General features: G+C 41.1%; 2 protein-coding genes across 3 annotated transcripts in view; one reads left to right on the forward strand and one right to left on the reverse strand.

Moving 5' to 3' along the window:
• Nucleotides 1–3,302: 3,302 nt before the first annotated feature.
• The window catches only part of GSTM2 (glutathione S-transferase mu 2), a 1,178,915-nt gene continuing 1,157,964 nt past the window's right edge, over nucleotides 3,303–24,253 (reverse strand). The window contains exons 1-5 of one of the 2 annotated variants that reach the window (XM_055384775.2): nucleotides 9,237–9,372; nucleotides 9,037–9,137; nucleotides 7,199–7,294; nucleotides 6,998–7,108; nucleotides 3,303–3,843 (exon numbers count right to left, since the gene is read on the reverse strand). In XM_055384775.2, coding sequence (XP_055240750.2) covers nucleotides 3,754–3,843; nucleotides 6,998–7,108; nucleotides 7,199–7,294; nucleotides 9,037–9,137; nucleotides 9,237–9,372 — 534 coding nt within the window. In that variant the 3' untranslated portion in view covers nucleotides 3,303–3,753. Of the gene's footprint in view, nucleotides 3,844–6,997; nucleotides 7,109–7,198; nucleotides 7,295–9,036; nucleotides 9,138–9,236; nucleotides 9,373–24,253 lie in introns of those variants that run through there. The other variant, NM_001367592.3, reaches the window with a different exon arrangement.
• Nucleotides 18,267–21,054, forward strand: LOC115932777 (peptidyl-prolyl cis-trans isomerase A-like 4C). The gene is made up of 2 exons (XM_031006344.3): nucleotides 18,267–18,366; nucleotides 20,525–21,054. The coding sequence occupies exons 1-2, from the start codon at nucleotides 18,267–18,269 to the stop codon at nucleotides 21,052–21,054; spliced, it is 630 nt and encodes a 209-aa protein (XP_030862204.3).

Below are 24,253 nucleotides of genomic sequence, written 5' to 3' on the forward strand. Positions count from 1 at the left end.
TTGGGTATTTTTAGTAGAGATGTGGTCTCACTGTATTAGCCAGGATGGTCTCGATCTCCTGACCTTGTGATCTGCCCCCTCGGCCTCCCAAAGTGCCGGGATCACACTCATGAGCCACTGCGCCCAGCCCATATACAGATTTTTAAGTAAAATGTTAGGCCAGGAGTGGTGGCTCACACCTGTAATCCCAGCACTTTGAGGGGTAGAGGTGGGTGGATAACTTGAGGCCCGGAGTTCGAGACCAGCCTGGCCATCATGGCAAAACCTCATCTCTACTAAAAATACAAAAATTAGCCAGGTGTATGCCTGTAGTCCCAGCTACTCAGGAGGCTGAGGCAAGAGAATCGCTTGAACCCAGGAGGCAGAGGTTGCAGTGAGCTGAGATTGCACCACTGTGCTCCAGTCTGGGCAACGGAGTGAGCCTCTGTCTCAAAAAAAAGAAGTAAAATGTTAAAGAGAAAAAACTGTAGAATCTAAGAGTAAACACGCACACCAGTCTCACCTATCTGAAGAAGTAGGCATGAATAAAAATCTAAAGAGAATTTGAAATGACACCATTAAGATGAACGTATAATTTGCTTAATAATTGTTCAGTGAGCACCTGCTATGCTCAGGGACTGTCCTAGGTGATATGCAAACACCTGTTACATCAGTGAACAAGAAGAGAGAAAAACACATGCCCTTACGATGTTGACATCTTATGAGGGAAAGCAAACACAAGCACACAAATAATGTGCATGCTTTTAACTGAAGTGTAATACACATGCAGTGCACAGGCCTTAATGCATGCTTTTCATTGAAGTGTAAGATACAGTGGACAGGCCTTAAGTGTGCTACTCTGTGGGCTTTTCCACTTGTGTACTCTTCTGGAATCACCTCCCAGATAAAGAGAGAAAACTTACAGCACTCCACCAGGCCCCTTCAATAGGCAACCTTCTAGTTCTCACAAAGTTCACCAATCATCTGACCTCTGATACCATGGAATCATTTCCCTTTCCTGATTTTCGTGTAAGTGGAATGAGATTGTGTGTCCTTTCTCCTGTCTGGATCCTTTTACTCAATATGTCTGTGAGGCCCATCCATGTTTTTGCACATAGCGTTAGCACGTTTATTTTCATTATAGCAGAGTAAGTATTCCATTATATGAATGATGGAATTATGTTGATAAACCACAGTTCATTTGTTCATGGAATTTGGATTGTTTTCAGTTATTGGCTATTTAAAATAAAGCTGCTTTTGGCATCACTACACCTGGTTCTTGGAATCCATTAGGACTCATTCCTGTAGGGTGGGATTTCTGGGTCCTGGGTAGATGTATGTTTAGCTCTAGTTGACAGTGCCAGTATTCCAAAGTGGCTTTCCCACCAGCAATGCATGACAGTTCCAGTTACTCCATAAATCACCAATAATTGTCGGTCCTTTCAATGTCAGCCATTCTAGTGGGGATACAGTAGGATCTTAGGGGTTTTTAACTTTCTGCTGTCTAATGATGTTGAGCACCTTCTCATGAGCTTAGTGGCCATTTGGATATTCACTTTTGGGAAATGCTTGTTGAAATTCTGACTCATTTTTTAATGAGTTGTATTTTTGGATATACAGTTTTTGGAGAAGAGACCTTTGTTGATTTGTAACAAGATCTCCCTGCTGAGCCTTGCGTGAATACATGACCCACAGACTCAACAGCTATTTCTGGTATCACAGCTTAGGAACTGCTAAGCTATGAGAATCTTCCTCTGAAGCAGTTCACTCTCCAGTGAGATTTTAAGTTACTTCAACAAGAGGCAATGCAGATTGCTGTCAGGGTGGAGGAAGCCTATGCTTAGCATGTTCCTGCAAGGATGTGAATCAAGAAGAGATCAACCTGTAGATCCCCACACAGCCTTTGGAATTATAGACCTCAGAATGACAAACAGAAAAAGCGTAAAAAAGCAAAAGATATAGCCAGGCAGAGTGGCTCACGCATGTAATTCCAGAACTTTGGGAAGCCGAGGTGGGTGGATCACGAGGTCAGGAGTTCGAGACCAGCATGGCCAACATGGTGAAAACCCGTCTCTAAAACAGAAATACAAAAATCGGCTGGGCACAGTGTGCGCGCCTGTAGTCCCAGCTACTCGGGAGGCTGAGGAAGGAGAATCGTTTGAACCCAGGAAGGGGAGGTTGCAGTGAGACGAGATCACACCACTACACTCCAGCCTAGGCGACAGAGTAATACTTCCTCTCAAAATAACAACAATAATAATAATTTTTAAAAAGCAAAGGATGCAGTCAGACTGGCATCGACCTACTCACCAGAAATGCTCAATTCTAGAAAAAAGTGAGTAAATCTATTAGAGGTCTGAAGGTTTTCATCATAGAATTCTATCCCCAGCTGATATGGTTTGGCTGTGTCACCACCCACATCTGACCTTGAATTGTAATAATCCCCAGGTGTCAAGGGTGGCGGCCAGGTGGAGAAAACTCCATCATGGGGGCAGTTTCCCCCATACTGTTCTCACAGTAGTGAATAAGTCTCACAAGATCTGATGGTTTTATAAGTGGGAGTTCCCCTGCACACGCCCTCTTCCCTGCTGCCATGTAAGACATTACTTTGGTCCTCATTCGCCTTCTGCCATGGTTATGAGGCCTCCCAGGCCCTGTGGAACTGTGAGTCCTTTAAACCTCTTTCCTTTATCAATTACCCAGTCTCGGGTATGTCTCTATTAGCAGCGTGAGAACAGACTAAATCATCAGCCAGAGTATTCAGTAAGCATGTAAAGGCACTTTCAGTTATGCAAGGACTAAAGACATTTCTCTCACAGGTACCCAGGAAAGAGAGGAAGTAAACCCTGAGAGAACGTCCTGATGACAGCTGTGCAGCAAGCCTGGAGAGGGTACCTGGAAGCCATCTGAGAAAAACAATAGAGATTGGGTCCTGGAGACCTAACAGAAGTGATGCAGTCATATAGTGGAGAAGGTAAAAGGGACCCTGGTTCTCTCTGATGGAGATTCCACCCCCTTGGGGTCCTATTCAATGAGACACAAGCTCTGTGCAATTATGGAAAGTACTCAATACGGCTGGATGAATGAATGGGACATCCAGGCCAAGAAAGAGACATCCTTTCCACAGTGCCTCATGGGGCTTCCTGCTCTGAGTCTCTCAGGAATGGGAGCAAGAATTCTCAAGCGCCTTACTATGCCCAGCAGAATCTTTTAGAACCCAGCCACTGCCAGGATCACCAGCCAGTCCCTTGGAAGAGGCAGTGACAGACAGACAGACAGTCTGGGTAGATGGCCAGGAGCAAATAAGATAAGACACACAGCAAATGTGGTTGAGGCTTTACTTCCATCAGGTAGGCCTAAGGCAGGGACCATGCTGCAGGAGCAGGGCCTGTAAACCAGTCAATGCTGCTCCTTCATGCAACACGGGGACAGCTCGGGGCTGAGCTCCACAGGCGAGGGGCCAGGCAGGCCCTTTAAAGCAGACAGAACCACTAACAGGAAGGAAGGTCAGGCTGGCTTTAGTGCAGGGAAGGGTAATGATGGGAGGGGATGTTCATGAAGGATAGTGGGTAGCTGAGGCTTCAAAGGGCCTGCATGGGACAGGGGTTTAGGGGAAGTGAAGAGGGACAATGAAGTCTTGGGAGTAAAGATGGGAATAAACAGGAGAAAGGAACGAGGAGGCAGGTGCTGGGATGCAGAGTCCAGCTGGGCTGCACAGCCTGGGCAGCAGGCTGAGTATGGGCTCCTCACTCCCACCTCCTGGCCTTCAAGGCCCTACTTGTTGCCCCAGACAGCCATCTTTGTGAACACAGGTCTTGGGAGGAAGCGGCTGGACTTCATGTAGGCAGAGATCTTCTCCAAGCCCTGAGAGGGGGGAAAATAAGGCCAGAACTCAAGGTCAGCTGCCCATGAGGGCTGGGACAACCCCACTGCAGACACAGCAGGTCAGGGCCCTGGCCACAGCCTTTCCACGTGGGCTCAAGTGCTGAGGCATCACACAGCCTCTTAGGGTCCCCAGATTTGCGGAGTTAACTCTTCCAACTTCCTTTAAGTAATGTTGTACCACAGTAACAGCTAACACTTATGAAGATTCTACACGGTGCTCGGTGCTCTGTACCCAAGAGAAATTACAACATAAGCTTAGAAAACCCACTCGACTACTCTGCAAGGCTGAATCTATTATCACCATTTCTCATGTGGGAAACAGAAGTTCAGCAACTTCCTTACATTTAAATACCTAGTAAGGGGAATAGAACTTCAATGTAGCCTGGTTCTGTCTCTCTCCAGTTCTGGCCTCTTTCTGCCAAATTCTCTTCTTCTGCCCCACCACCCCTCACACCAGGCCCTGTCACTCCTTGACTGCACAGTCTCCTTTTCCACAGGGAGGCTCTTGGCTTGTCTGGGTATAGAGACACAGAAGGGAACTCCAGCAGAACAAAGGGGCTCTGAACACACTCACCCAGTGTCTCAGTAAAACCTGGATGAAAGTGGAATGGGGGGTGGCAGTGCACAAGAAAATCAAAGGCGAGACTAGGCTCTAATCATTCCCCTTAAAGCAGAAAGTCCAAAGTTCTCCATCTAATACCTGGGCAAAATCTCACTGTGCCCTAACCCATGGCATCTCCAGCCCTGCTGCAGATCAGGCTACATGACACTCAGATGTGCTGTGCACAATCTTACCAGGATTGAATGCCCAGATAAGGTATTCAAAAACATCCGGCTCACACCTGTAATCCCAGCACTTTGGAAGGCCGAGACGGGTGGATCACCTGAGGTCAAGAGTTGGAGACCAGCCTGGCCAACATGGTGAAACCCCATCTCTACTAAAAATACAAAAATTAGCTGGTCATGGTGGCGGGCACCTGTAATCCCAGCTACTTGGTAGGCTGAGGCAGAGAATTGCTTGAACCCAGGAAGCGGAGGTTGCAGTGAGCCGAGATCGCACCAATGCACTCCAGCCTGGGTGACAGGCTTGACCCTGCACATAACGGGCCATAGCTCTCAGCTCTCCTCCATCCCTCCCTTCCCACCACCTCTTACCTAACTCCAAGGCCACTCAGCCTGGACCAGAACCGCAGAACCAGAGCTGATGGGAACTAGCTGAGCAAGCAGATCTCTTGATGGGGAGTGGAAAAGGGAAACAGATTCAAGGCTCAGAAGCCTGTTGGACTAATGCCTCAAATCCCCAAATCTGTAGTAATGTAGGATTTGCTGCTCTCAAACAAGTTCAGCACACACTTCACAGGCTGCTCTGCCTGCAGGCCTCTCACTGCACTCATTTCCAGGATGGGGCTGTCATCTATGCATCTCCCACTGTGCCTCACACCCTGCCTCATACAGAGGAGAAGGTCAGTGAATAGGAGTAAAATCAGCGTGCTACTCATCTCACAGGGGGAACACTTGGAACATTGGAGGGAAAAAAAGAGAGGAAGAGGCCAGGCGTGGTGGCTCACGCTTGTAATCCCAGCACTTAAGGAGGCTGAGGTGGGTGGATCACCTGAGGTCAGGAGTTTGAGACCAGCCTGGCCAACATAGCAAAACCCCATCTCTACTAAAAATACAAAAATTAGCTGGACGTGGTGGTACACACCTGTAATCCCAGCTACTCAAGAGGCTGAGGCAGGAGAATCACTTGAACCCAGGAGACAGAGGTTGCAGTGAGCCGAGATTGCTCCACTGCACTCCGGCCTGGGTGACAGAGCAAGACTCCGTCTCAAAAAAAAAAAAAAAAGAGGTAGAGAAGGAAAGTGCTCCAGCACAGGGCATTTCAGCATAAGCTCCTTCAACAGGGGCACCCACATATGTACCCTAATCCAGCTCCAGCCACAGCCCTGGCTCTCAGGATTCCCCACATGGGGGTTCAATCATACAAAGTTTCTGGGTGTAGCTGTGAATACTGCCTGTGGGTTCAGTATTGAACATCAATGCTACTGTGTGTCAGTCCTACTATTGCCAGCTGCATCCGTGGTCCTGAAGTGCTCTGCCTCTTCCAAAGTGTCCTGGGCTATGAAACCCAGGCTGGACAAGGCCTGAGGCTTTTCTTTTGTCACAAAACGGAGAGCCCTGACTGCCGACCATAGATCCAGAGGCTCGCAGGGAGCCCAGCACAGCCTCCACTGGCTCTGGGACCCTGAGCAAAGGACTGACCCTCTCATTCTCAGTTTCTTTGTCTCTAAAATGGGGGAGATAATTCTACCACCCTGTAGGAATGTTGTAAATTTCAAATTCAACACAATAGGTATAATGTGCTGGGTACAGTTCGTGGCATGAAGCCAGCACTCAATAAATGCAAGTTATTCTTTTCTTCTTTTTTTTTTTGAGATGGAGTTTCACTCTTGTTGCCCAGGCTGGGGTGCAATGGCACGATCTTGGCTCACCGCAACCTCCACCTCCCAGGTTCAAGAGATTCTCCTGCCTCAGCCTCCCTAGTAGCTGGGATTATAGGCATGTGCCACCACGCCCAGCTAATTTTGTATTTTTAGTAGAGACAGGGGTCTCACCATGTTGGTCAGGCTGGTCTCGAACTCCCGACCTCAGGTGATCCACCCACCTTGGCCTCCCAAAATGCTGGGATTACAAGTGTGAGCCACCATGCCCGGCTCCTTTTTTTTTTTTTTTTTTTTCTTGAGATGGAGTCACACTCTGTCATACAGGCTGGAATGCATTGGCACGATCTTGGCTCACTGCAACTTCCACCTCCCAGGTTCAAGTGATTCTCCTGCCTCAGCCTCCCAAGTAGCTGGGATTACAGGTGCTCGCCACCACGCCCGGCTAATTTTTGTATTTTTTTTTTAGTAAAGATGGGGTTTTGCCATGTTGGGCAGGCAGGCAGGTATCAAACTCCTAACCACAGGTGATCTGCCTCCCTCAGCCTCCAAAGCGCTGAGATTACAGGCGTGAGCCACTGCACATGGCCATAAATGTGAGTTATTCTTTGTGTAGCTCCAGGACTGGGAAAGCATCACAAAGGAGGGAAAGGAATAAGAGACATAAAGAGAAAGGAGGCTGGGGGCATCACCTCAAATCGGGAGATGAAGTCCTTCAGGTTTGGGAAGGCATCCAGGCAACTGGGCTCAAATACTTGGTTTCTCTTAAGGACATCATAAGCGATGAAATCCACAAAGGTGATCTGGATAAGGCCAAGGATATGTGGGCTGAAACCTCCATAATATAGGAAGTATGACAAATCTGTGGTGTCCCCATCACACGCCCCCATTACCTTGTCCCCAAGAAACCATGGCTGCTTCCCCAGAAACTGTGAGTAGAGCTTCAGCATTTCAGGGAGTGCCTGCAGGTATTCTGGTTTCAGTTTCTCCTGAGGCAGAAAACAGCTGTCAACACCCTCAGACACAAGCTCCCTGCACAGATGCGGCCTCCCAGTTTTGTGCATTGCCCCAGCTGGCCGCGGGCAAGCAGTCATCTTCCCCACAGCTGGAACTGGGTCACTGTCCAGGCTTCAGCTGGATACATCAGCATTTATTAGACTCCAACTGGGTAGCTGGAGTCTTTCTGAGGTGATGGGATGGCAGAGCGGAATGTGACACTGTCCCTAAATCTGTCCCCACTGACCTCCCAACAACCTCTGGGTCAGCCCCAGGAGCACCTGAGCACCTGGTAGGCTCTGGACCAGATATGAGCAGAATCAAGGATGCAAAGAACTAAAGGAGCTCAGAGAAAGAAGTAGAAAGTTCCTCCTAGTGGGGCAGCAGAAGAATACAATGGACATTGAGTGGTTTCTGGAAAGATGAGGAGATATTCAGAGGATGAGTGGAAGAAAGGAGGGGGTAAAAGAGCCTCTGGCTGCCCCTAAGCTGTCTGTTAGGAAAATTCGCTGATCTCAGTGTATGTCAAGAGAGCACTCGGAAGACACCAAAATTTCAGGTGCCATTACTCCTTTGTTTTGCACTTGTTTTCCTCATAGTTTGTGTATTCCTAAAGCAGGCAGATGATATAAACCACTGGGAGAGATGGCCCAAAGCACAGGTCATGGGTCAGAGATGGAAAGGATTCTGGAAGTAACCATTACTGTCTAGAGAGTGAATTCATACCCTGGGAGTCAGGATTCTATAAGTAGATTGGTGGGGAATTGATTTAGAGGTTTTATTTGACACGACTTTGGGGTTTGAGGGTCACTCTGGTGGCAGTATAGGAAATAGCTTGAAGGATGAGTAGCACTAAAGAGTTCAAACAGAAAACAGGACCTGTGTATTTGGCAGGACCACAGTCTTGGCTCCTGATCAAAATGAGAGGTGAAGCTGGCTGGGCTTCTGGGTCAGGTGAGGACTTGGAGAACTTTTCTGCCTAGCTAAAGGATTGTAAATGCACAAATCAGCGCTCTGTGTCTAGCTAAAGGTTTGTAAATGCACCAATCAGCACTCTGTAAAAACAGACCAATCAGCACTCTGTAAAACGGACCAATCAGCACTCTGTAAAATGGACCAATCAGCTCTCTGTAAAATGGACCAATCTGCATGTGGGTGAGGCCAAATAAGGGATTAAAAGGAGGCCACCCCCCCTTCCCCCCCCACCTCCCCTCCGCTCCCCACCTCCGCCGTTCCCAAGCAGCAGCAGCAACCTGCTCAGGTTGTCTTCCAGGCTGTGGAAGTGTATTTTCTTTCACTCTTCACCATAAATCCTGCTGTTGCTCACTCTTTGGGTTTGAACTACCTTTATGAGCTATAACATTCACTATGAAGGTCTGCAGCTTCACTCCTGAAGCCAGCCAGACCATGAACCCACCAAGAGGAATAAACAACTCCAGACGCGCCACCTTTAAGAGCTGTAGCACTCACTGCAAAGGTCTGTGGCTTCACCCCTGAAGTCAGCAAGACCACAAACCCACCGGAAGGAAGAAACTGCGGACACATCTGAGCATCTGAAGGAACAAACTCCGGATACACCATCTTTAAGAACTGTAACACTCACCGTGTAGGACCGCGGCTTCATTCTTAGAGTCAGCAAGACCAAGAACTCACCAGAAGGAATCAATTTTGGACACAAACTCTGCAGGGAAAGGGGAGACTGGGAGTGGGGTGGGGGGGACTTGGGGGGACTTACAAAATCTGGGTCATAGCAGAGTTTGGCCAGCTGCATATGGCTGTCCATAAACTGGTTCTCCAAAATGTCTTCGCGAATCTGCTCCTTTTCTGATTCCCCGCCTACCCTCATAAAGCAGATTCTCTCTCAGCCTCACAGCCCAGCCAAGCCGAGGAGGACGCCACGGTCCCTCCCCGCATCTTGCAACCAAATCTACTCACACAGGTTGTGCTTGCGGGCAATGTACCGCAGGATAGCGTTGCTCTGGGTGATCTTGTGAGTCCCATCAATCAAGTAGGGCAGCTGGATAGATGGGAAACCGGGGAAGCTCAGTTGGGCCACCAGGCTCCCAAGCATCCCCTTCCCTTATGCAAGGGCAGAGAGAGACTGGGCACTCACTGTACCTGCTCATGGCAGGCCTGAGATAGAAATACTGTCACACTAATAAATGAGCTGGGATACAGAACATAATGCAAGGGGATCACATCACTGCACTCTAGCCTGGGTGACAAAGTGAGATCATGTCAAAAAAAAAAAAAAAAAAAAAAAGGAGAAAGAAAGGAAGAAGAGGAAGGAAGGAAAAGAAGAAAGAAAGAAGAAAGGAACAAAGAAAGAAGAGAAAAAGAGAGAGAGGAAGAAAGAAAGAGAAAGAAAAGGAAGGAAGGAAAGGAAGAAAGAAAAAGAGAGAAAGAAGAAAGAAGAAAAAGAAAGAAAGAAAGAAAGAGAGAAAGAAGGAAAAGAAAGAAAATTCAAGTCCTGCCTTGTAAAATGCAGTACTCCATTTTCCCAAAGAGATCCCAAGGGAAACTTAACTACAGGATAAAGACAGACAAAAGGACATAAATTACAACTACTCTAGGTTCACATATTATTTTGTTTCTGAAATTGGTTTTAAAATATCTATGTCAGAGTTCATTTCTAGAACTTTATCTCTAGAAAACATATTTTCACTTCTCAATACAGGAAAATGGAGATTGGAAAAATGAGGTTGGAAAATAATTTCCATGCTTATCTCTCAGCTTCTTTTTTCAACTTCCCTTTTTTCATCTCCGTATCTTCACTGATACCTAGGAATCTCTGTTACATCACAGTCTTCAAGAGCTTTGCTCACAGCGAATTAGTTAAGACATTAGCTTTCAAAAGTATATGATATTCTCTCACAAGCATTTGTCTACTTTTAATAGGGCAAGCTACGTAAAGATGTTAAATCTCATTCCAGAAATACCACATCTACTCTACCTATTTATGAGAACAGTCGTCTCTAGACCAAGATAGAAATTCATAGTTAGGAAATAAATCCCTGTAGGGTTTTTCCACAGTCCCAATATGTCCCCTACTGTCCCGATTTTAGCAACAAAAATCCCCCATCCAGAAAATCCTTCATTCCTGAGTAAGTTGAAAGATTGGTCACCCTATTTCTATCTGTGTCTCTTTCTTTCATAATTGGCTCATAATCATAGCAGTCACAATTTTGAAAAATTTTATTTTACTGAATTACTCATTGCTGTTTTCTCATTTTTTAAATAATAAACACTTATTAAGAAACATTGGAAATATACCGAAAATAGTAAACAATAAAACAGAAACCATTGGCGGAAATAGTCACTATTAAAATCTTAATATACTCCCTTCCAATGTTGTTTCTGTTAATGCAAATTAAAAAATCAGAGATTCGCCTCTGTGAACTAGATATCTTTTTACCTTTAGATATTATTTGACAAATACATAGTTCAATCATCTATCCAAACTTCTCTTTTACAGACTCCATGCCAATTAACCTTCTCCTATGAAACTATTATTTCTTCACATAGGATAAATATGGTTATTGACACACAAACTTTCTTAGTTACACTGCAATCCAGTTGTGCGTCCCTAAATTTATACCAATTGGATTTAGAATGATCATTACTAAAGAGGCTTGGTCTTATCTCTTGCAATTTGCTTCTTCCTTCTTAAATTCAATTCTTGTAATGTAACTATAATTTGGGGGTATCTTTTTGCCTCATATTCAAATTCTCTTTCAAACTGAGGTACATTTCTGTATTTCTGTATTTGTATATTGCATATAGTAGTAAACAATAATGAGATTATAGTGTACATAAAAGTTTTGAAGTATAATTAAATATTTAATATATAAATATATTAAATATGAGCTGCTGACTCACCAAGCCTGGTTTGGCTTCCATCACTTGTGTAATCAATCACCTGTATTAAATCACCTCTGCTTGAAAGATGAAGAATAGTTTCTGATTTATAAGCAAACACTGAAAGCTCTTCTGTTTCTTGTTTGCTAAACAAGATTTGTCAAAGTTAAATATTTTATTTTATTGAATTCACTTTTTGCCTCTCCTACAATGATGATTTGCTTTTCCTCCTTTAACTTGTTAATGTGATGAATTATACATAGTTTTTTTTTCTATTGTTAGAAATCCTTGCATTCATGGAACAAACACAATTTTCATACTATATTATCTTTTTTATAGACTTCTAAACTTAATTTGCTAACTTTTAATTAAAAATGTTTGCCGTTAGGTTCATGAGGAAAGTTGGCATGTAATTTTCCTGTCTTACACATTTCTCATATAACATTGTTATCAAGGTTGTACTGGCCTCATAAAATGAACGAACAAATGGACCTTTTTTTATTCTGGAGTTGTTTTTATAAAATGGAAATAATCCATTTCTTGAAAACATTTGATAGAACTCACCAGTAAAAATGTCTGGGCCTGCTGGTTCTCTTCTTCTAAGAAGAATTTGGAACTTACAATTAAAGCTCCTTTAATGTGTTAGAAAACTTTCCAGGTTTCCTTGAACATTAATAAATTCCAATGACGGAAAGCCCTCAGATATTAAATATAACCTTAAATATAACCTTCCCCCAATTCAATTTTTCTTTTGCAGATATGATTAGATACTCTAATTTTTCAACCTCTATTTCACATATCCATTTTCCTTTCCTCCTCTGTACTGTCTTCAGCATAATTTTTTTAGTCTAACTTCCAACTCACTTATTTTCTTTTTGGTTCTATCCAATATTGTGTTTAACCCGTCCATTTAGTTTTTAATTTTCATTATATTTTTTATTTCTAAAAGATCTCTTAAATTCAGTTTCAATCTGCTTAATATAAGATACATACACTGTCTCAATTTATATTCCTGGCACACCTCGTTGATTTTTTAAACATATTAAACACGGCTTTTATAGTTATATAGTCATCCTAATATCTGAAATATTTATGCGCATAATTCTGTTTCTGCTCATGATGTTTATTTCCTCATGAGTTTTGTAAGAGTCTTACTTTTTTCTCATTTTGGATGAAATTTTACCTGTGGCCATTCTTTGAGACATGGGCTGAATGTGGGTTTCTCCAAAGACACTTTGCCTTCGTCTTGTGTTTGGTGGTAATACCAACATGGGATAACTATAAAATAAATTATCAGTTTCATGTGTGGGTTTTTTTTAACTTATACTTACAGTGAAAATTTAAACCACAAATTCATGTGAAGATGGCCTTCTCATTTTTCCTCTAAATAGCACCGAGTTTGAGGCAGGAAAATTTCCTGGTTGTCTCCCCCTGAGGAACAGGTTTTTATCTAGTTTATCCTTTCACTGAAATTATAGTCCTTCGTATCTCTGGCTTTCAGCAGTTTTCTCCTGTAAGACTGCTATACTGAGCAGGCACTAGGTTTTGTCTCACACTGTCCCATATCCCAGGTGGTCATAAAAATTGAAGCTCAGGGTACTAGGGCCAGGACTGTCCTTATGGAAGCTTCTGGTTTGGGGGTCTGCATACCTCTCTGGATTTATGTATTCTCCTTATGCTTGGCCTATGTGGTTCACCTTAATTTCTATTCAAGTCAGTAATATACTTTTGAAAAATGACATGTACATTTTATCTGGTATTTGTAGATTTCATATAGCAGGATAGTGATTCAGCAAATTTAGTCTACCACAATGCTGGGATTAGAATTCCCCTAATTTTTGAAAACATTATATCAAATCATGTTTATTGCCATTAATAGTCTTATAAATGTGCTTTTAAGTAACTGCATTTTGTCATAGCTCATTGTGATTGTATATTTAACTAGTTCACCCCTACCTCGTGTTTTTTGGGAGTGAAGGTTGTACTCAACTCATTATGTTAAGTGATACTACAGTAAACATCAATCTATACATGCATTAATAATGATTTCCAAGAAAGTAGTGACACATGGTCATAATCATCTTTGAGGCTGATGGTACATATTTTCAAATTGCATCTCAGAAATAATATACCAATCTGTGCTCTAATCAGCCGCATATGAAAGTGTCATCTTTCTGTTCTCCAACCAATACAACTACTACTGTTTTTATACCTACAAATCTGACAAAGATGTGAGAAGGCATCTTATAGTTTCAATTTGTATTTCTTTGGTGACCAATGTACTAAATTACTCAATGTACTAAATTACTCTTTTCCTGTTTATCATCCATTTCAAACAAAATGTAAACGATTTTTAAAATTTTTTTATATTAATGCAAATCGTAAATCACTACTTTATTTATTCAACTTCCTAAGCAAAATTATATGTTGTCCCATTTATACATTTTATATTAGATCATTCTGCCTTACATTTATATCCTAAAAACTTTCAGAATTATATAATAATTATGAACAGTTGATTATAAATAATGTCTTTATTAGGATATTTCTCCATAAATCTAAATTTCATCAATCTTTCTTTAAATATCTCTACACAATGTCCTCTTGTATTATATTAATAATTGCAGATACACTTCTTTTTGCTATTTCTATTAATGCTTTCCTATTCCTATTGTCTGTTAGTCTCCCATTTTCTCCCATAAAATAAATAAAAATTTTTCTATCAGATTCTGTGATATATTACTTCTTATTCCCAGCCTTCAACATTTTAAGAATTCAGATTGACCTTTTCTGCCATTCTTATTTCAAGTTATCAGCATGTCGATACTTGGGAAATCTCATCAAGTGTTTAACAGTGCATACTTTACTGATTCATTATTTATTTCAATTTAATCTTTCTTATTTTCATTCAACTTTTTTCTCAGTAATACAACTTTTTCAAGCTTTTTATTTTCTAATGCATTTCTCCAAATAGCAGCCATAACCCTTATATGCCCTCTTTCAATGACAACAACAAAAGTGTGCTAGGCTTCTTGGAAGAAAATAATTATACCAATTCAAGAAGGAGAAAATTGATGTACTGATAAACAAATGGGCATCTTAGGATCATGTTTCTCACAAGTAAGGCAGTTCCAGAAATTCCTAGGACCATAATGGGTTTTATTCTAAATAGGTTAAACATATCACTTAAAAAATTGTTTTCTACAGTTCTCTAATATTGCTTACAATTGTCCACGTTTCCATGTTTATAAATTTGCACTTTTTTTTTTTTTATGGAGTTTTGCTGTTGTTGCCCAGGCTGGAGCCCAGGCTGGAGTGTAGTGGCGTGATCTTGGCTCACTGCAACCTCCACCTCCCAGGTTCAAGCAATTCTTCTGCCTCAGCCTTCTGAGTAGCTGGGATTACAGGTGCGTGCCACCATACCTGGCTAATTTTTTGTATTTTTAGTAGAGACGGGGTTTCACTATGTTGGCCAGGCTGGTCTCGAACTCCTGACCTCAGGTGATCCACCCGCCTTGGCCTCCCAAAGTGCTGGGATTACAGGCATGAGCCACTGCTCCCGGCCTTATACTTGCACACTTTTTAATTCTAAGACCTTGCTACTCAGTGAGGGATCCTGGGACTAATACCATCAGCTTGACTTGAGGCCCTGTTTGAAAGCAGACTCAGAATCTGTAATTTATCAGGATCCCCAGTTAACTTGTATGTGCAGTCTAGTTTGGTAGATCTGCTCTGGCAGACTGGAAGACTCTTCTATCTGCCTCATGTAAGGTGCAGGTGACATAATTAGGTAATCAAGCAAAAGATCACATATTTTAATAAGAAAGAGACACTGGCTATTATTTTGAGTGGTAAAACAGGTTATTCAGTCCCAGTTTAAAATGGAAGTGACAGATACCAAGATCAAGATTTTTAATTTGAGATGTGCCTGCGATGCAATTACATTTGCTGAATGAAACTGCTTCAGTAATTAGATGCAGGTTTCTTCTCTCTTCTTTTTGAGATGTAAAGAAGACACAATAGACTCATGGAACTTAAAGAACTAGATGCCAGCTAACAAAACATGCTATCCAGACTCTTTCGTTTCACCATATTGCTTTCTTGAAAACATAGGACAGTGCCAGTTTAGCACTGAAAAAAATCAGTTCTCCTAATTCTAAAAAGAGGAGACAGCCAGGCGTGGTGGGTCACTAAAAATACAAAAAATTAGCTGGGCATGGTGGTGCATGCCTGTAATCCCAGCTACTTGGGAGGCTGAGGCAAAAGAATCACTTAAACCTGGGAGGTGAAGGTTGCAGTGTGCTGAGATAGCGCCATTGCACTCTCGCCTGGGCAACAAGAGCGAAACTCCATCTCAAGAAAAAAAAAAGAAAGAGAGAGAGAGAAACTGTAATTTCATTTCAGAAGTTTTATAGGGTACTATTTCCAATTCTTTTTTTCTTACTCCATTAAAGTGTAATTAGCAGTATGTGAAAATTTCCACTTTATCCTCAATCAGAAGCCTCTCCTTCCAATTAGCATATTTTTTTTCTATTAACTTTGTAAAGTGGGATTCTTGTTTTATACATACCCCTGGAAAGTATACTTAAACTGTGAGACCCTGGGATTTTATATTTCCAAATAGAAGATACCATCCTCTTGTATCACAAAATGTACCTAAGATGGTTTGGATTATATTTAAATATTCTTGAATGAAATAGACTTACTGACTGAAGCCAATTATTATATTTTTCCACACCAAAACAAATGCAATAGGAAAAGATGACAGTTCTATGTAGTATTCCTGCTTCCATATTGCACAAATTAGAAACATACATATTCTATTATGTTACAGGGTCTAGGGCTTTGGGAGGACAAGGCTGCAGGCAGCCGAGATTGTGCCGCTGCACTCCAGCCTGGGCGACAGAGTGAGACCTTTTCTCAATAATAATAATAAAAGTAAAAAGAAATATAATATTTAATCAATATATGCACACACATGGGTTTATCATGACACACATGACATGTGTCTACAGTGAAAAAAATGAGTAAATCTAGAAACCTGTATTGCCTCAATAGCTAGCTAAGTACTTCAATATGCACGTTTATTTCAACAATTGTGTGTTAAGCTTCAGTGGTAAATAAGCAGAGTACACTGACCATAATGAATACTTCTTTTGATGAGGGTTATCACTACACAATTAAAATATTACATAGTTGGCTGGGCACGTTGGCTCACACCTATAATCCCAGCACTTTGGGAGGCCGAGGCAGGCAGATCACCTGAGGATGGGAGTTCAATACCAGCCTGACTAACATGGAGAAACCCCTTCTCCACGTTAGTTATTAAAAATTAAAATACAAAATTAACCAGGCGTGGTGGCACATGCCTGTAATCCCAGCTACTCAGGACGCTGAGGCAGGAGAATCACTTGAACCTGGGAGGCAGAGGTTGTGGTGAGCCGAGATAGTGCCATTGCACTCCAGCCTGGGCAACAAAAGCAAAACTCCGTCTCAAAAAATATATAATAATAAATATATATATATTATATATAATAAATATAAATATAATATATAATTAATATATAATATGTATTATACATATAATAAATATATATATTATATATAATAAATATATCATATATATGATATAGTTTAGAGTTAAATACTGACTGCTCTTGGGAACTTTGAGGTATTCTGAGGGATATAAATAACACGAAGAGAATAGCACATTGGCTTGAAGCAGATTAGAGTCTGCTACCTGCGTGAATTCTTGCTTTTCATGAACTATGAGGATGCCCTTAGCTTTTGAACCACTTCTACTTGTGTTGAAATTTACCCTTTAATTTTGGGGTTTGACAGGCTCTGCCCTTCTGTTATGCTTGAGTCTGGTTTTTCCTACTCTGACTCACTTTGATTCTTGACCTCTGAATCTTATTCCTATTTTACAATAAACACACATCGCACATACGCCAATTAGTAGAGTGGAAGAGGGAGAAATTGCCAAGGAACTATGTTTAATGTTGTTCCTTTCGCAAACCAGACACCATAACAGAAAAATTTTAGGAACATGTGCATGTTCAGTAGCCTTCAATGCAATTATAGTGGTTATTAAAAAGTGTTGGATAATCAATATTTTTTAAAGATTCACTAGTCCCTTCTCATAATTTTAGAACTTTGGGAAGTAATAATACAAATGTATTTTTAGCTGTGTCCTTTAATCTTTTACTGTTTCCTCTATGTGTGGTGTTTGGTTTGTGTGTGTATGATAATTATTATAAAGATCAGAGGCTAACAGAGGTGTTAATCACGAACTTTTAAATTTTTTTTATTTTTATTTTTTTATTTTTTTTAAGAGACAGAGTCTCGCGGTGTTGCCAAGGCTGGATGCAGTCGCGCCAACTCAGCTCACTGCAACCTCCGCCTTCAGGGTTCAAGCGATTCTGCTGCCTCAGCCTCCCAAGTAGCTGGGACTGCAGGAGGGCACCACGATGCCCCACTAATTTTTGTATTTTTAGTAGAGATGGGGTTTCACCATATTGGCCAGGCTGGTCTTGAACTCCTGACCTCATGATCCGCCTACCTCAGCTTCCCTAAGTGCTGGGATTACAGGCGTGAGCCACCGCGTCTGGCTGCATGACCTTTTAACTTGTCTCATACACTCAATATTCTCAAGATATACCTTCCAAAGTGAAAAATTATGGCACTTTGCAGCCCTGACCACTAACTGAGAACTTTGATGCTTTGGATTTTGGAGACCTCATTTTATCACCTGGTCCTTTTACTTCATGACTTGTCATGCTGCCACCTTTTGATGGGATTGAGATCAAGATAATAATCAAGATAATAGGGTCAGGAATATTGTGCCCCTTTGTTTTTATATCCAGATGCAATAGAGCCTCTGACACACCACTACTATTGTTCTTAGGATTTGGAACAAAATGCTTCTTTCTTTGACAAAATAAATGTTTTCTTTAAAGAACTCTTGATTGATCCTGGACCATTGTAGGAACTGAAGTCCTATCAATGCAAAAAAATATGACAACATGAGCTGCTTATCATGAAATAAGTGTTTTCCAATTAACTATCCTGCTTCATCAGCAGGTAGGAATAATAGAATCTATACCTATGTCTTCATGGGAAGTTCTCTATGGCCAGTTGATTAGTGAGGGAAAAATTGAGCCTGATTTACAGAAGTCACTGTACAACATCACAGCCACAGCCAAAAGTAGATTGCTTAGGCATTATAACCTACGTGAATGCAATTTTAAAAGAAATTCAGCCTATGTAATTGGTTGTCCACGATGTCTAGAAGGAGAGATATTATTGATGTATATGTGGCAGCTAATAATTTGTCTAGATAATTAGGGACTTGGGGCCAGGCCTGATGGCTCACACCTGTAATCCCAGAACTTTTGGAGGACAGGACAGGTGGATTGTCTGAGGTCAGGAGTTCGAAACCAGCCTGGCTGTCATGGTGAAACTCCGTCTCTACTAAAAATACAAAAATTAGCCAGATGTGGTGGTGTGTGCCTGCAATCCTAGCTACTTGGGAGGCTGAGGCAGGAGAATCTCTTGAATCCAGGAGGAAGAAGTTGCAGTGAACCAAGATTGCACCAGCCTGGGCAACAAAGCGAAACTCTGTCTCAAAAAAAAAAAAAAAAAAAAAAGAAAAGAAAAGATAATTAGGGACTCGGAAAGACAAAGACTGAAGGATTGGTGGCAATGAGTTTTGGGGAAAAAATATGTAGATGAACCACAGAAAATGAGCCAGAGTGTAAGAATATTTGTGCTTAATACGAATGCTCACCAAACTATCATCAGGAAGGTTATCAAATAGATATGAAGGTATGAAACAATCTCTTTCACCAGGCACTACATTGCTTGCTCAGAAGGCTAATAAACAGCAACATTGGTGGTAGCAGTAGAGAATACACATAGGTTTAGCAACATGTTGGACTTTACCACTCTCGCTTACAAAAGCCTATTTAGCTGTCAAGACTATTAGGTGTCCAACACACAAGCAACAAAGTCCAAGGCTAAGCACACAATAACATATCCTGGGTGAATAAACCAGTCACCTTTTGTCAGACTTGTTGATTTTACTGGAGCTCCTCTATGATAAAGGCAACAAGGACTTTTGTAAATGGAATCTACCTTTATCCTTGAATTACATTTGCTTTACCTGACATCATTTTCTCTGATCGCCACTCTCCATGGGTACATTGAATGCCTAATATATACTGCCATAATATCCTGTTCTACATCCTTCTATTAAAAGAACTTGTTGTATAACAAATGAGTAGATATTCATTGGACTCACCTGGTCCACCATTTATCCTATCACTAACCAAAATTATTATTATTATAGAATGGTGAATATTTTATTAAAGACTCAATCACAGTGCCAGCTGGAGACAATGGCTTATAAGGTTGTACTCATGCTAGAGGATGTGGTGGTGTATCCTCTGAACTAGTAACTAAGTATAAGCTTGTCTGGTGTCTCCCATATAAAAAATACAACAATCTTTGATATTTGTTATGAACGTTGAAGTGACTCCTTTTGTCATTACATCTAATGATCCACTCCAAACACTTGTCTCTTGTCTCTGAGATTCTAGGTTTTTGCAGAATTAGTACCCAAAGGGAGAGTCTTAGCAGTATTCCATTTTACAATCCATCCTTCGTTAGAGGATGAGAGACTTCTATCTAGCCTTTTAGGTTGCCTGAGACCTTTAAACAAACAGTCAAAAATTTAAAATTTAAAATGCGGCTACATTGTTGCATGGGGTAGTAAATCTTGACCTTAAAACTGGTATTTGTAAGAAAAACAGAAAGAATTCAGGGATCCCCTTTGATGGCTCCTAATTCTATACAGTCCTGTAAATATTCCTGAAGACTAACCAGACGTGGTGGTGCACACCTGTAATCCCAGCTACTCCAGAGGCTGAGGAAGAGAATCACTTGAACCTGGGAGGCGGAGGTTGCAATGAGCTGAGATTGTGCCACTTCACTCCAGCCTGGGTGACAGAGCAAGACTCTGTCTCAAAAAAAAAAAAAAAAAAAAAGAAAAAGAAAGAAAGAAAGAAAGAAAGAAAGAAAGAAAGAAAGAAAGAAATGAAGACTGCCAAAACTTGGAAGCAACCAAGATGTCCTTCAATAGGTGACTGCATAAGCAAACTGTGGTATATTCGTACAGTGGAATATTATTCAGTGCTAAAAGGAAAAAACTATCAAGCCACAAAAAGATACAGAAAAAACAAAGACATTTTGCTAAGTGAAAGAAGCCAGTCTGAAAAGGGTACATACTGTGATTTCAACTATACGACATTCTGGAAAAGGCCAAACTATAAAGACAGTAAAAAGACCAGTGGTTATCTTTGCAGACGCCACCATCGCTGTGAGCCCTGTACTATCAGCCACGGTCAACTCCGTCGTCTTTTTTGACATCACCGTCGACGGCAAGCCCTTGGGCCGCATCTCCATCAAAGTGTTTGCAGACAAGATTCCAAAGACAGCAGAAAACTTTCGTGCTCTGAGCACTGGAGAGAAAGGATTTCGTTATAAGGGTTCCTGCTTTCACAGAATTATTCCAGGGTTTATGTGTCAGGGTGGTGACTTCACACGCCATAATGGCACCAGTGACAAGTCCATCTATGGGGAGAAATTTGATGATAAGAACCTCATCCGAAAGCATACAGGTTCTGGCATCTTGTCCATGGCAAATGCTGGACCCAACACAAATGGTTCCCAGTTTTTCATCTGCACTGCCAAGACTGAGTGGTTGGATGGCAAGCATGTGGCCTTTGGCAAGGTGAAAGAATGTGTGAATATTGTGGAAGCCATGGAGCACTTTGGGTACAGGAATAGCAAGACCAGCAAGAAGATCACCATTGCTGACTGTGGACAATTCTAATGAGTTTGACTTGTGTTTTATTTTCACCACCAGACCCATTCCTTCTGTAGCTCAGGAGAGCACCCCTCCACCACATTTGCTTGCAATATCCTAGAATCTTTGTGCTCTTGCTGCAGTTCCCTTTGGGTTCCATGTTTTCCTTGTTCCCTTCCATGCCTAGCTGGATTGCAGAGTTGAGTTAAGTTTATGATTATGAAATAAAAACTAAGTAACAACAACAACAACAAAAAAGCTCAGTGGTTGCCAGGAGTTTGGGGATGGGTAGGGAGATAAATAGTTCTGAAACAGGCGATTTTTAGGGGATTGAAAATACGTTGGTAATAATGTAATGATGGGCACATGACATTATGCGTTTTGCAAAACTCCTAGACCTGTACCACACAAAGAGTGAACCCTAATGTAAACTGGGGGTGGGATAAAGGTGACAGTATGTGAGGACTCTGTACTTTCTGCTCGATCTTTCCATAAAGCTAAAACTGCTCAAAAAATAAAGTCTATTATTTTGTTAAATGAAAGAAATTAACAATGACCATGGCACGCTCACACAAAAAGATTATCAAGGACATTTCTCTGTCAGGAATGAATATTTGGTCATCTCACAAGGCAAAACCCTGGCTAGCAGAGGTGTTAGCTGAGGGCACATGGCCATAGATGCCAGTAGTGACCTGCTGGCCACTTGCAGAAAGGAGAGCCTTGACATCCAAACACATTGTTTCTCTTGTATTGTCCTGTGCATACTTATGTATCTTAACAAGTTTCCTTCTTTCCTCTCCATTTATCCCTCTTTTTAAAACAGGGCTTATTGAGGGTGATTAACTTAATTTTTAAATGATATATGGCAGAATGTCAAGAGAGTATAGTGAAGAACTTCGTAGAGGAATGGACATAACCCAGAATTCTTAGACTTAGAGTACATGCTGTGATTGAGAATTTTTTATTGTTTCATTGTTCAAGAGATTGTAGGTACATGTTCAATTATTAGAGAAATAGTTGCACTCTGTTAGAAGGAAGCTTGGGTCTTTCGTGTTTACTTTCAAAAGGGAAAGTTTACATTGATATTGAGCAAGTTAAAGCATGAATATTTATTATTTGATGTTTGTTTCTGTGTTTGAGGAATTCCTCAGCCTCTCAGTTTTGATGAAAACAAGAAACCACCTCCTGCTTTAGAAGCTAAAATGCCAAATGCTTGCTTTCTCAGCCTCCTTTGCAGCTAGGGTACAAGCATATGACTTAGGTTTTGCCAATCTGTTTGCCAGTGCTGAATTTTGACTTCGGAATTAATAAAAAAAGAAGCAGATTCAGTTATGCTTTCTCTTGTTTCTGGTGGAGGCCATGTAGCAGCTGCTACAATATCTGTTGCAAAGCGAACAAGTGGGAGTGGTGCTGGTGGCTTTGCAGTTAGCCTAGGATTGAGCAATTGCTGCAATTGTTGCTCTCTGCATCTTCAGTGTTACTTCTTACTGGTGGTGACAGTGGTTTCCTCCCTGGATGAGTTCTACAGCATGGTTTGGGGTACATTTCCTGGCTGCCTAGCTTTGATCTGGCTTTCTAGCCTTCTCAACAGTTCTACAAGTTCCCCACTATTTCTGTGATAAACCTATTTATTGTTAATGTCAGCCATAATTGGCTTCTGTGGTTTATATTTTTTAAAATTCCAAGATATACCAATGTAACAGATAGCTCAACAAACATATGTCTTTTTAAATTAAGATATATTCTGTGTCACATGAAGTACAATGGACAAAATGCAACAAATTGAATTGAGCTAAAGACCAAATATATATTAAGCCTGGCTGGTCTTAAAAATGTAACTGGATACAGCCAGGCATGGTGGCTCACGCCTATAATCCCAGCACTTTGGGATCCTGAGGTGGGCAGATCACCTGAAGTCAGGAGTTTGAGACCAGCCTGGCCAGCATGGTGAAACCCCATCTCTACTAAAAATGCAAAAATTAGCTGGGTGTGGTGGTATGCCCCTGTAATCCCAGCTACTCGGGAGGTTGAGGCAGGAGAATCACTTGAACCTGGGAGGCAGAGGTTGCAGTGAGCCGAGATCATGCCAATGCACTCCAGCTTTGGCAACAGAGCGAGACTTTGTTTCAAAATAAAAATAAAAAAATAAAAACGTAATGGGATAGACCTAAGGTTCTTGAATAAGCAGAAAATAATTTAGGTAAAAACCAAATAATAAACTAACATTCTGAAAGGTTTAGGATTTGGAGGCCCAAATGTCTTAGCTAAAAGTGTTCATTCTAACCTCACAGGAAAATTGAAATATGAAAATATACAGAAAAATCTTAGGCAGTATTTGTCAATTTTAAGAAACAACTATTTACAGGTTTTTCAATAGGCATTACATTAAAAATGAAATATGTAGTTAATAAATATGAAAACTGTGGATATAATCAACACATTTATTTTACTTCTTGAAGTGTTAACATGTGCTGTCTCAAATATCAACAGTGTACACGTGAGAAAAAACATTTTACATAGATTTTCTGCGACAGAAAACAGCATCTCATTAGACATCCCAAGTTTTTTCATTTGGAACACACACCCATTCCCCAGTATACTAGGGGTAATAATAATTTAAAGAGTTTAATTACTTTTTACTACTAGAAAACTAATTTTATGTTTGGCACAAATTTCTGAAATGATATTCCACTGCAAAGAATAATACCTATATATGGCCAGAATTACTTTTTTTCTATAACATTAAGATAATACTTGTCAGCCTGAGCAACAAAGTGAGACCTCATCTTTACAAAAAATAAATAAATTAGACGGGTGTTGTGGTGATGAGGGTCTGTAGTCCCAGATACTCAAGAGGCTGAGGTGGGAGAATCCCTTGAGCCTAGGAGGTCGTGGTTGCAGTGAACTATGATTGCACCACTGCACTCCAGCCTGGGTAACAGAGCAAGATCCTGTCTCAAAAAAAAAAAAAAAAAAAAAAAAAGATAATATTGGTATAATTCAGGGTTTTTGCCTCAATCCCCATGCTTCTTCATTTGACCTTCCCTGACTCCCTGATGAATTTTAGTTTGAATTTTCTATAGTCCAGAAGTTAATTTAAAAGATCTTAAAATTTCCACCTGCCTAGATATTACTTATTTGTTACACTTTAGTCCATGATTTCTATTGTCATTTACATTACCCCAAAAATATGACCTGCTGAATTTCTGCTGTCATGAATTCACTA

The sequence above is a fragment of the Gorilla gorilla genome, chromosome 1 (assembly GCF_029281585.2).
Source record: "Gorilla gorilla gorilla isolate KB3781 chromosome 1, NHGRI_mGorGor1-v2.1_pri, whole genome shotgun sequence".
In the NCBI taxonomy this organism is placed as follows: domain Eukaryota; kingdom Metazoa; phylum Chordata; class Mammalia; order Primates; family Hominidae; genus Gorilla; species Gorilla gorilla.

Excerpts from the sequence above, each read along its gene's own strand:
- LOC115932777 (XM_031006344.3), top strand. The coding sequence starts at position 18,267 with ATGTCTTCATGGGAAGTTCTCTATGGCCAGTTGATTAGTGAGGGAAAA. Across the intron at positions 18,367-20,524 it reads CATCACAGCCACAGCCAAAA|ACGCCACCATCGCTGTGAGC; the intron begins GTAGATTGCTTA and ends TTATCTTTGCAG.